Source organism: Phyllopteryx taeniolatus, chromosome 12, assembly GCF_024500385.1.
Source record: "Phyllopteryx taeniolatus isolate TA_2022b chromosome 12, UOR_Ptae_1.2, whole genome shotgun sequence".
Taxonomy (NCBI): domain Eukaryota; kingdom Metazoa; phylum Chordata; class Actinopteri; order Syngnathiformes; family Syngnathidae; genus Phyllopteryx; species Phyllopteryx taeniolatus.
The window spans coordinates 2,803,250-2,815,969 of NC_084513.1; the positions used below are offsets into that span (position 1 = coordinate 2,803,250).

The 12,720-nt window shown below is 43.3% G+C and overlaps 2 protein-coding genes across 13 annotated transcripts in view; one reads left to right on the plus strand and one right to left on the minus strand.

Moving 5' to 3' along the window:
• Positions 1–5: 5 nt before the first annotated feature.
• On the minus strand, positions 6–9,174 carry dbr1 (debranching RNA lariats 1). 6 transcript variants are annotated; one of them, XM_061792886.1, is made up of 10 exons: positions 9,063–9,079; positions 8,592–8,699; positions 6,835–7,077; positions 6,629–6,753; positions 6,201–6,281; positions 6,037–6,122; positions 4,763–4,987; positions 4,602–4,679; positions 4,384–4,529; positions 6–897 (listed from the first exon to the last, which is right to left on the minus strand). In XM_061792886.1, the coding sequence occupies exons 3-10, from the start codon at positions 7,029–7,031 to the stop codon at positions 210–212; spliced, it is 1,626 nt and encodes a 541-aa protein (XP_061648870.1). In that variant the 5' UTR covers positions 7,032–7,077; positions 8,592–8,699; positions 9,063–9,079; the 3' UTR covers positions 6–209. The 6 variants fall into 6 exon arrangements, with proteins under 6 accessions (XP_061648870.1, XP_061648872.1, XP_061648869.1 ...); XM_061792888.1 differs by lacking the exon at positions 8,592–8,699 and having other exon boundaries at positions 9,063–9,174; XM_061792885.1 differs by lacking the exons at positions 8,592–8,699; positions 9,063–9,079 and adding an exon at positions 7,707–7,876 and having other exon boundaries at positions 6,835–7,072.
• armc8 (armadillo repeat containing 8) overlaps positions 7,082–12,720 on the plus strand; it is a 36,597-nt gene continuing 30,958 nt past the window's right edge. Inside the window, exons 1-3 of one of the 7 annotated variants that reach the window (XM_061792876.1) lie at positions 7,082–7,099; positions 9,329–9,405; positions 10,659–10,730. In XM_061792876.1, coding sequence (XP_061648860.1) covers positions 7,097–7,099; positions 9,329–9,405; positions 10,659–10,730 — 152 coding nt within the window. In that variant the 5' untranslated portion in view covers positions 7,082–7,096. Of the gene's footprint in view, positions 7,100–8,085; positions 8,379–8,659; positions 8,817–9,108; positions 9,225–9,328; positions 9,406–10,658; positions 10,731–12,720 lie in introns of those variants that run through there. The other 6 variants (XR_009791179.1, XR_009791178.1, XM_061792874.1 and 3 more) reach the window with 6 other exon arrangements.

A 12,720-nucleotide genomic window follows, 5' to 3' on the forward strand; every position in this document is an offset into this window, starting at 1 on the left:
ACAAGTTTTGTTTTTAAAGGATATTTTAATCTTACAACCAATGATCATTCCTGCTGTCTTGAAATCACATTTACAAAAATAAAGAAAAATAGTGTTTCTAAAAATTACCATTTAAAATGTCTTTAAAACGCCATAATTTTTCTCGTATTTTCTCTCCATTAAAAAGGCAGGAAATTAATACATTAATAAAAAAATAACTTTTTTGTTGGCTATTCGTCGCAATCGCCCTCTACTGTGGCGTAGATTATTTGGTTCCGGCGTTTGATTCGCGGTGTCGTGGTCCGGCTTCCTGTATCACCGGCTTCGTCGCTGGTCCGTTTGAGGAAACCCTCACCCGCCATGTCGCTTGGAGAAAGACGAGGGACGGTGGGTGTGGAGTGGCGGGGGGGAGCCAGATCCAGGAGAGGCGACATGGGAATGGGCGACGCTTCCAATTTGGGCGGGGGCAGGACCATGTGGTAGGGTGTGTGGGTGTCGCCACAGGGCGGTTTTGGATCAGCGCTGCTTTTGGGCTCTTCTTTACCCTCCTCTTCCTCCCACTCATCCTCTATAGTGATCTCATCGGGATTGAAGGAGTTTGATGTGCCCGAAACGTCAGTCATGTACTCGCTGGGCTCGTCGTAGCTCTGAGTGTCGTCTTCCTCTTCGCGGGGGCAGTCCTGAGCCCCGCTCATGTCGCTGGCCTGGCCCGCTTGGGTGTAGAGGTCCGTGAGGCCTAGGGTGGCGCACAGCTCTGTGGTCTGGGGGTTGGCGTGGTAGCTGGGGGCAGCGTGGTACTGGGGGCTACTTGGGTCGTAGGGCGGTACAGTACGACTGAAGTTTTCCGAGATGGCGAGTTTGCCGCTGAGCTGCTCCACTACCTTCATCAGTGCTTCTTCAGAGACTGTAAAGTCCCACCTAAAAGACAACAAAACCAATAGGTTGTATTAGATTTTACTCCATGAGAACAGTTTTTTTCAGGATTTTGGAACAAACGATGGCAACGAGGAGGAACCCACCACTGAGAGGCGACAACATTAGGTAGGCCTACACATACACAATAAAATGATATTGTGAATTTTTTAATTGACACTGTCAGATAGGTATTCATTTCGCAATACCAAGAGGTCCTCGACAGTCCTGTCATGACGTTTCGAGGTTACAAACCACTTTTCGCATTGGTGTAAGAATGTCGTCAAGCAGCAAAAAAAAGGCTAACTCAGTTCTGCCATACATACGGTTTTCATTTGATTGTTTTATATTCCTTGGCCTTGAGGTTTTTTTCAAACAAATGAAAAAAATGTTGGCCTTTGTCGGAAAGTAGCCGCCATCATAAACTATGTCGATTACACCGGGGAACACATTTTTTGTTGAGTTAGGGCTGACAGTTGTTTTTAACTCAATTTTGGGTGCGGAATCCAAAAGCGATCTGTTTTTCTCTAGCACGTCAAGTTTTTGAATTATACAGCCCCGTTTTCTTAAAAAATGTGAAAAATACCGTACTTAACAGATATGCTTGTTTTATAAAACTTTTCAAATATTGACATACATTGAAATATGAAATAAACAGGCAGGACTGCAATGTTTATTTAACACTATTATGTTTTTCAAAGGATACGGCACAAATTCTCTTAATTCCTACTATGCTAGCTTTCTGTGTGCAGATATTGATAGTACTGACCTATTGGGAGCTGCACACATCTCTGTCTCAATTGTGACTGGACAAACAAGTTGGCACATAGCTGTAGATGAGTCTAATCGTAACCAGCTGGTAAGTCTTACTACAGCTAATCAGTGGAATTTTGCTTATCTGGAAGGTAAGCTGTGGAGAGAAAAACTTGACATGCAAGAAAAAAAAAATGACTGCAATCTTGGAATCAGTGTGCCAATTTTAGTTTTAATTATCGTAAAAATCTAACAACAGATTTTCCCCCAAAAAATTGTTCCCCATTGTTGTTACTGTTACAATTGCAGTAAATCATACTGAAAGCCGTTGTATCAAAGTAAGGTTGTACAGAAATGAGTGGAAATCTTTTGTTTTGATTAAGTTGCCCTTACTTTCATCTGGACACTCGCACCATATTGAACACTCATTTTTTCATTGTACTGATCCCACATTTTTCTAACTGAGATGAACCAAATTCCCTCCTCTGATAGAAAGGATACGAGCGGCTGCAATGAGTTTACTAAGCACAGGGGCGCCTCCACAGATTTCTTTGGTGGGTTGGCCGAAGGCATTCGTGGATGAGTTGTAGTGTGTTTGTACCCCTGTATGTGACTGACTGGCGAGTGGGGTGGCCAACAAATTCATAGGGGTGGTCGTGGCCACCCCCTGATGGCGCCCCTGCCTCCGTAGGGTGTCCGGGCTCTCCCTTAGAGACAGGGTGAGAAGCGCGGCCATCTGGGAGGGGCTCAGGGTAGACCCGCAGCTCCTCCACATTGAGAGGAGCCAGCTCAGGTAGCTTGATTAGCATCTGATTAGGATGCCCCCTGGACGTCTCCCCAGTGAGGTGTTCCAGGCGTGTCCCAGCCAGAGGGCGCCAGGGACGACCCAGGACACAGTGGAGAGACCAGCTGGCCTGGGCGCGCCTCGGAATCCCCTCGGAAGAGCTGGACGAAGTGGCTGGCGGCGAGGAAGTCTGGGCTTCCCTGCTAAAGTTGCTGCCCCCATGACCCGACCCCAGATAAGCAATGAATGAATAAATTGGAAAAATGAGCCAGGTCCTGTAATGAATGCACAGCAGGGCATGACATGTATTGTGCCAGTTGGCACATGATGCTTGCACTTCCCAGTTGTGGATTTGCAGATTATAGCCATTTTTTTACCTAATGATATTAATATTTGAATCATTAGTGGCATGCACTGCAGCCTGTTATTAATGTCATTATTCATTTCATTTCTGAAGTTATGATCCAAATAATTAAACACAAGGTTTGCACTTTTTGTTGCAGCAATGTGGTTGCGCTTTATTCATTTCACGAATATGAACTGCTTACGTTATTATGTTGTGATCAAAACAATATTGCCAATGCATAGTTGTTAGTTTTCATTCATTATGCGTATTGAATAAACACACTTGTTGCCCCATTTTGGATGTATTCTCTGCTTATTGGCAGGCGCATAGGCACTGTCTGGTGCTGTCACCTTTGCATGTGAAACATTTTTGCCAGTGCCCTGTGGTCACTTGTATTAGGCTTAACTATTTTGTTGAATATTCTTTGGCCAAAATCATCCATCCATACATTCTCTACCCCACTTATGATGTTCAGGGTCACGGGGTGGTGGAGCCTATCCCAGCAGACTTCGGCGAAAGGCGGACTGCACCCTAAACTGGTCGCCAGACAGTCGCAGCGCACACAGAGACAGACAACAATTCAAACTCACATTCACACCGTCACTGAGTGGGAACTGAGCCCACGCTGCCCGTACCAAAGTCAGGCGAATGTACCACTACGCTGTCAGTGACTGGCCATAGCTGCTTTTATTGAAACAAACAAAAAAATGGGTATCCTCCTTATGAAGTAACTGAAGTCATGAAATCGATTATTTTCTCAGCACCCCCACGTATCAGTCAAGCCCTTCTTAGCCCTAGGAGAGGAAAAAAAAATTCCTGGAGCCGTGCTGATGTTCGTGACTGAGGTGTTTTGATTTTCAACCTGATTCTGAATTTGTTTTTGTTTTTTTCAACTTTGCTTCACCCAGGCATGCACAATGCTAGCAAGATGTAGCGAGCTAGCCTTAAAAAGTGGGATACAGAAACACAAACTATTGTAATTCCTACACCATTTACCTGGTTGGGAGATAAATACCCCAAATTAAACCTGAAAGTCTGCCGCAAGCACATTTTGTTTGTTTCACTTCAAAACCATTGTGGTGGTGTTGGAGACAAAAATATCATTTCATGTCCTAATATTTATGGACCCGACTGAAAGCATATATAATATCAATGCTGCTAGTAACAAAGATGAAAACTCTATGCATAAGCCGAGCTCATTCACATAGAATTGTCAACAGTCGACCTTTGTTCAGCCAAGGCACTTGTTTTACATTTGAAAAATCTCGCGCTTAACCGCCAAACAAAAATATAAAATGTATGATTACAAATAATGACACTAATAATACAAAATATACAAGACAGAATTAATTTTTCTTGAGAGTCAACATATACCAAACCGAAAACCGCCGCCACAAAACCGAGATACGAACCGAACCGTGGATTTTGTGAATTCAGTTTCCAGTTCAAAATGGTAAAATGTTGAGAGCTCATTAAAATCGATAGTCGGTATCAAAGCACTTTGTGATGCCAGTTATGTTTTCTCATTTCTTTGCCAGGCAGTTTAATAAATCTATTAAGCAATGAAAATAATAAGAGTGAAGACTTATTCATAAGAAGATGTGTGTACCGTTCATGCAGGCCATTATTCTCCGGAGGGTTCCAGGGATGAGGGGTGGTCCTCTGCAGATCGTTGGTGGCCTTTAGGATGGCGAGCCACTCGGGGTCGTATTCCAAATTGTCGGATGAACCGGCCCTTTCCGGTACGTCCACGATCTACCACAACGATGTGCGTGTCAATTTACAGCCACTGTCTCTTGACTGCCACGCAACACGACGTTCCCTTACCTGCAAGAATTCCCGATAGGGCAGGCATTTATCTAGCGACAGGAACTTGGTGGCCCGCGGCGCAGCGTTGGGTTTAGGCTTTAACCATGTAGGAAAGATATCTCATAAATAATAACATCCAAAACAATTTAAGCGGTTGTGGGTTAACCGTCAAGTCTTACAGGATGCTGCTTCAGGGCAGCAAACTTGACATGAAGATGCGCCGAGAACCAGTAGCTTGGTTGCAGGTGCTCCAGGAGCTCGGCGGCGGCCGGACTCCCAAGACAGTTGGACTCTACCTCATGTCGCAGAAACTTCTTCTTCCGCAGCAGATCCTCCGTGGGCCCATGATGATAGATACCGCGAGGCCAGTCGTGGCTCAGGAAAATGTCGACGGGCATGCGGATCTGATTGGGAATGGACACTTATGCTTTTAATTCTTTCCTTTTTTTCCCCGATGAGGAGTATGTATTTGAAAACAAAAAACTGGTGGAGAGATTAAGCTGTGTTCCTGTTCAGTTTCCAGAGGCAGAAAAAGAAAGGCGGCCATTTCCAATGGCGAAAAAGTACTCAAGTAATCATGCTTTTGTTCATAATCAAATCCATATTCCAAGAAAAAGTCCACTTCCATCAAATTTAAGACCTCTCCTTCACCAAATATGTGCAGTAGCAGTGTGGGCTATAGGCTTAATATTATATCAGATTTTTTTTAAGAAATGTAAAATTTCTATACCTTCAAAATATATAATGGATATACGTAAAAGGTCAACACATCCCTTTTCAAATGGCAAGTTGTTGTGATAAAAAAAAATAATAATAAAAAATTGATCAAGATAAATCATGTAAAAACTTTTCTCCACCATTAATGTGACCTATCACCTGTACAACCAAAATGAAATAAATAAATAGGGAGTTGTGTAACCCAGTTCGGCTTTGCAGTAGACACTTTTTTTTTTTAAGAGTGAAATGATCCCAAACTTTAGACGTTCTCTGTCCTTCACGCATTCTTTCCTCTTGGCTCGGGACTATTGCAACAACTTATTTCTATGTGAATTTACATTAATTTTTGTGGAAAAATCATCACGACGAAGCTTCGGGGCAGAGATTTTGCTTCAACCTTTTTGTGTTGTCTAATTATTCAAGTTATTCAAATAATAATTGCAACCTCAGTGGTTACATTTTTACAGTAATTTCAGCTCATATTCTTTTTTTTTTTGTTTTGGCGGGGTGGGGGGTACTACCCGATCTAAACTCAACAAAATAAAGCATTCACTTAGTTAAACATGGTAAGTGATCACTAAGTGATTATCTTTAGGAGTCATTCATTCATTATCATTAGGATAACACAAAAATATGATTGCTTTTTGTTTGTATGTTGCATGTTAAAAACCATCATCTTTAATGTACAATTTTGCATTGTGCATGAGAGCAACCAAGCTGAGTGCACGGTGATTACCTGCTTTAGTTTAAAGACCTCAATATTTCGCACATGATAGACGCTTCTGAGGGTTTCGGGGTTGTACGGAGGGAATTCGTGGTGACCTGCAAAGGGCCAACACACCTGATGAACACACTGCTTTGCAGTGTACAGTATAGCGTCCATTTTGACAGTGAACGTACCTCTTCTGTAGTCACGTGACTTGAAGATGCCTGACAGGCCACCGATTCGGATCCCTTTGTAGCGAACGACCCCAGCATAACCTGCAGACGAAATAACAGGATGTTACAGAATGCTTACTTTATTTACAGTATGAACTTCAAGTCACTGCACTTTTTTTTTTTTTATCTTATGGCTTTGATGGCTCTGCTAGTGATTGCAACCATGTAACATCAGACGGTCCATTTATGTATCGGTTATAAGCCAATACTGATATCGCAGTTAACTCATCTGTGCATGCCACAACACTGCAGCTCTGTTTACGTGGGGTTAACGCATACTGATAATCTGGCCTAATGTGAAATATGTTTTCACATCAGTATGCATGCCACCCCGCTTGTCATTTTCTTTGTAGCTATAATGAAACTATGTGCTGTCAGACGGTGCCTACCCAGATAATATATATTGGGAGCCACCCAGCCTCCATAAGAAAGCTCCTGCAGGTGATTGGAGGCCTCGTGGTTACCGCCGATGAAGATGGTAAGAACTGGAGCCTTTTTCTCTCCAGAATAGTACCTATAACAAAGATGATGGTGTTTAAAAATAGGCCCACTTGTGTCTTTAAAAAAATAAAATACAAAATGCAAAGAGACTGACTTGTAAAAGGTCTGCATGGTTCTGTACTTGGCAGGCACCGCCATACACTTGAGGTCGCCCTCGTTGCGCACGGCCTGGAAGTCGCCGCAGCAAAGCAGCAGGTCCACTTTAACGGCTTCCTTCTTCTCCAGGTAGGCGATGGTCTCGTAGATCTTGTCCAGCTCGCCATGGCAACAGCCCTCCACTGCAATCTTCATGGCCGCAACCAGCCGAGGCGATCTTGATTGAGTCTCAACTCCTTTGCTGCCGAAAGAAAGACGACATGGTCAGTTTGGGAAGTTGAGCTACACCCACGCTAGCTGGCACAACAATCCATTCACCCATTCTATAAAACTTATCCTCATTCGGGTCGCTGGTGATCCCAGATGACTTCAGGCGAGAGGGCGTGAGTACACACTGCAATGGTCGCCAGCCAATTGCAGGGCACACATCCAGAAATGAGTCACACTCACACCTAGGGATAATTTGAAGTCTTCAATGAACCTAACCCGCATGTTTTGGGAATATGGGAGCAAGCAAGCATGCATGCATGCATGGGGAGAACACGCAAACTCCTCTCACTTCTGCTCAGTACAAAACCTGCATTTCAACAGGAGTTCGCAATCACCAGAGAGCGACTCTATCAAGTATCAACCCCCAGGAAATCCCTGATTTAAACTATCGCCAAAAATATTTTTGAGCATACACAGCAAATAAATATGATAATGGCATAGGTTTCTAATTGAATTTGTCTTTACGTGTCGACAAAAAAAGGCCCAATAACCGCGCAATGTGCGTTTTTTTAATTATTCAATCGGAGTCCATATCGCCATTCTGGCGAAGAACACGCGCTATTTGAACGATTGTTCTTTTAAGCAACACACACCACTTACGGAGGCGTACGAGGGGCCACGGAGGACGCCGCGCCGCTTTTACACGCCGTAAAGTCCCCAAATCGTGATGAAAAAGTCCATGTTTTGCTGAAAACCGTACAATTGATCGACGAAACTTCCCACCCCGCGTTTACAGCCCAGTGCGCCTGCGCAGCAGGTCAAAAACAGGCGCCTCCGATTTTGATCAGAAGTAGTAGATTCAACAATTATTAACAGAAGCCATTTTGGATGAAAATGAAAACATTAAATAAGAACATAGATTATTTGGATGCAATTTTTATGCGTATTTTGTTTGTATTCCCTGTTTGCTGTTTTATTGGGGTTTTTAATGTGACGAAACTACTTCAGAGTGACCACTTACGTCACGCTTACGTTTACTTGACTGACAAATCCACTGCCTGCCTGCCTGTCAGACAACACGCTAAGTTAGCGGTGTTACTTTGAGCTCGCCATTACATTTGTGCCCGCAGGGGGATACACTTCACATTATTTTTGAATTAAAAAGACAAACCAAGACTTGATTGATTTTACGGCATTTCTTTTTAAGAGGCCACCTAAAGCTGCTCTGGGGGGCGGAGTGCCTGCAAAGTGTTGCTCCGATCGGGGCGCTCGATCGGGGGACGAGAGATGGCGTGCTTGTTGGAGGCCCCTCTCCGCGTCAGTGTGCTGTCTGTGAGTGTCACTCTCATCGATTCAATTAGTTGTTTTAATTTGCACTCTGCCACCTTCATATTGTAATTGGTGAAGATCAAGTAGTTTGCATACATATGTAGTTGTCAAACTAAAACAACTGGATGCCCCCCCCCCGTTAGCATGGAGGCTAAGTCAATGGCTCTGCAACATGTAGCGATGTTTGCGGTGCGGTCCGCCTACTGTCGCGCTTACCAGAAAGTGAGCACTCGTTTCAATCACATCGCTCGCACACGCAGGCGGGGACGTTGGAAACACGTGAAGGTATACAACGGCGATCAGCGGTGTCCTCTCGTCCGTCGCCTATTGGATGAAGCGAAACGAGCGAATGACGAGCTATCACTGTCACCCGGAATGACTTAGCGGCTAACAGCTACGAGTTGTCACAACTGTTTCTTTTAAAATATAATGAACAGTTCGGTACGCATTGCACGAATAAGATATGTATCCCTCCAAGTATCTACAGTTGTTTCCCCTTAATGCTGAAGCCAACTAGGATTTATTTATTTATGAACCATAATGTGCATGGTGGAAGGTACGTGCGCCTTTCTACGTCATTTGCAAGTTTAGTTTGAGGTTAGTAGGCTGGCCAAAATCTCAAACTAACCCTTCTTATGGATTCTTTATAATGCATGGGAGTTGGTGTCGGCGATTGCCAGGTCTTACTCATTGAGCTAACGCTGCAGTTGGCACCGTGGCGAGGTCACACGTTGTGTGGATGGTTCTGGCTGTCACTGACAAAAACAAAACGTTCAGAGAGGTGTCACATGCAGCTGCTGGAGCTGGTGCAGGCAACTTAAGGCCTGTGGCATACAAGGGGATACAAAAGTATTGAAAGCCTTGCTTACGACTGTAATTGGAACACAACAGTTAAGAAATACATGTACACAGCTACTTAATCATTGTTTTCTACTTTTCCTGTTGTACTGCAGGAAGTCACTGCCACGAGTCGCCATTATGTGGACCGCCTGTTCGACCCCGACCCACAGAAAGTGCTGCAGGGAGTCATGTAAGTTCATCCCATATCACCAGCTGGGGAGCTTTAATTCAAGCTAGAGGTTGGATGACTTTTTTTTTTTTTTTTTTTTTTTCTCACTCTTCTTCCCTTCAGTCAACACTAATGTGATGAAAGTTGAGACAATGTCGACTAGTTGCAGATTATGTTATTGATATTTTTTTCAGTACAGTACTTTAGTTAAAAAAAAAATCACACAAAAAAAAAAATCCCATGAGTAACGGATTGCTTTGCAATGATCTACAGTATATTCACATAGAATGGACAGCTCATACACCCAATTTATGCAGAACATACACATTAGAACAACAGAGGATCGACTCAGCTGAGTGAAGTACTGCCCTGCTGACAGTGACGTGATGGTTTTTCCAGCCAGAAACAAAATCCGAGGCGAGAGCTTTGGTGTGCTTGCCATTGTGACATACAGGTAACATTTGCACAACTTGGCCGAACGGGGAAACCCGTCTTCGTCCTTGGCCCACCACGTTAGTGGGTTCTGCATGGGCAGCATTTGCGGCTTTTGGAAATAATCATGGACCTCTTCGTATACAATAGAATAAGAGATAATTCCAATGACTGCTGTCCTTCCTCTTTGAGAGTGTGGGCCGAAAAAAAATGTTCAAAATCCTGCTTGAGCCTGGAATTTTTTTCCCCCTTAAGTGCCTCACTTACTGAAACAGAGCATTCAGAAATAGAAGACCCTAAATTAAGGTGACAGACTAATTTCATCCAGGGCACCCCATCTGTTGCTGGAAGCGGCTCTGCCTCCTCCTCAAACCAAAAACACGTGATTAGCGATTAGTTTGACATCATGCTCTTAAAGCCATTCGAGTGGTAAAGTCAACTAGTCTGTTCAATCCCTAATTCAAACACAAAATGTATTTTTCCCCTTTTTTGGAACTTCCAGTGTTTACGTGATAGTCTGTTTCAGAACAACATCTCGGTGTGAATTAACTTTCCCTTTTTATTTTTAACCTCTGAAGAGAACTGGCTAGCTCTGGTTACAGCCTGCTGTCATCTGTACTTTCCCAACAGCCCGCCATTTGATAATGTTTGACCCGCTTGCAGAACACAGGAAACATATCAATGATCATACTCGTGCAGCAAAAATACCTTGCGCAATTGGATTGCGTAAATCTGTGTTTGTATATTTAGCTTCTTTCTTTTCTTGACAAATCTGACTAAAGGCAAATCTACATTATCGCTGTTGTCATGCATCTCTTTGTGGATTGTGTTTTCCTCCACAGTGACATGAAGAATGCTGTAATTGGCAATAATAAGCAGAAAGCCAATTTGATCGTCCTGGGAGCTGTGCCGAGGTACGCGCCCCCGTTTCATCCTTCGCTTTACCCCCGTTTCACTTTTGCTTTCTTCACGCTCCTATGATCTGGAGACATTATTATTGAAAGACAAATCACAACGTTTGGTAGGTGAACCAAAAACAGAGGCCAAGTACAAACCCCAATTCCCAATGATTTGCAAATTGTTTTCAACCTACATTCATTTGAATACACTATAAAGACAAGATGTTTAATGTTGAAACTGATGAATGTTATTGTTTTTTTGTTATATTCATTCATTTTGAGTTTGATCCTGCAACACAAAAAAAAGGGACAGGGGCAACAAAACACTGGGAAAGTTGAAGAATACTCTTACTGTGGAGAATGTTCCACGGGTGTAGAATGGGGCAAGGTTCACCACTTTATGAACAACTGCGTGAGGAAAGAGTCAGAACAGTTTAAGAATGTTTCTCAACGTACAATTGCAAGGAATTTAGGAATTTTATCATCTGCAGTCCATAATATTATAAAAAAATTCAGAGAATGTGGAAAAATCCCTCCTCGTAAGCGGCAAGGTCGAAAATCAGCATAGAATGCCCATCACCTTTGATCCCTCAGGCGGCACTGCATAAAAAACTGCCATCATTGTGTCGAGGATATTGCCTCGTGGTCTCAGGAATAATTCAGAAAACCATTGTCAGTTAACACAGTTTGTCGCTACATCTACAAATGCAAGTTAAAACTCTACCATGCGAAGCGAAAGCCATATATCAACAATACCCAGAAACGCCACAGGCTTCTCTGGGTCCACGCTCATCTGAGATGGACTGACGCAAAGTAGAAAAGTGTGCTGTGGTCTGACGAGTCAACATTTCAAATTGTTTTTGGAAATTGTGGACGTCGTCTCCTCTGGGCCAAAGAGGAAAAGGACCATCCAGATTGTAGTCAGCACAAAATTAAAAAGATAGCATATGTCATGGTCTGGTGTGTGTTAGTGCCTAAGTCATGGGTAACTTACACATCTGTAAAGGCACTTTTGAAGTTCTGTCCAGACTTCTGCTCGATCTTTCTTCAATGTCTGCTACACTAAAATTAACATTAACTACCAGAAGACTGTATTTTCTCAGTTAAGGGTGTTTAATGCCAGAAGAGTTTATATCACAGCTCTGGGAGACAGACTCTGCATGGCGGCTGGAAAGTGTCACCCCCTAGTTTATAACCTCCTTTTATCCTGTCTTGGTCTACACACTGGCAAGGGTGTGACACACCCCAACAATGTCTCAGCACTTTTCCTGTGTTACTCAGCTGTCTTAACTGTTTTTTTTTTCTGGTTGAGCAAGCTTAGGGTGCATAGATAGAGAAATTCAAGGCTGTAGCAGTGGAAAACTTACAGCAGTAACAACTAAGACCCAGGCCTGAACCCTTCTAAAATATGTGCCTGAAGGAGGCCTCTCCTAACACACTATTCATGCTGAAAGGTACATACAGGTTTTGGAGTGACATATGCTGCCATCCAAGCAACATGTTTTTCAGGGATGTCCCTGCTTATTTCAGCAAGACAATGCCAAGCCACATTCTGCACGTCTTACAACAGCGTGGCTTCATAGTAAAAGTGTGAGTACTGGACTGGCATGCCAGAGGTCCCGACCTGTCTCCCATTGAAAATTTGTGGCACAAGATTAAGTGCAAACTACGACAACGGAGACCCCACACTGTTGAGCAACTGAAGTTGTAGATCAAGCAAGAATGGGAAGAATTCCACTGACAGAGCTTCAAGAATTAGTGTCCTCAGTTCCTAAACGCTTATGAGTGTTATTAAAAGGCAAGGTGACGTAACACAGTGGTAAACATGCGCCTGTCCCAGCTTATTTGGACTGTGTTGCAGGCATCATTTTCAAAATGAGTGAATATCCCCCCCCCAAAAAAAGTATCAGTTTGCACTTATAACATTAAATAGCTTGTCTTTGTTGGGTATTCAGTGGAATATAAGTTGAAGAGGATTTTACACAACATCCATCCATCCATCCAT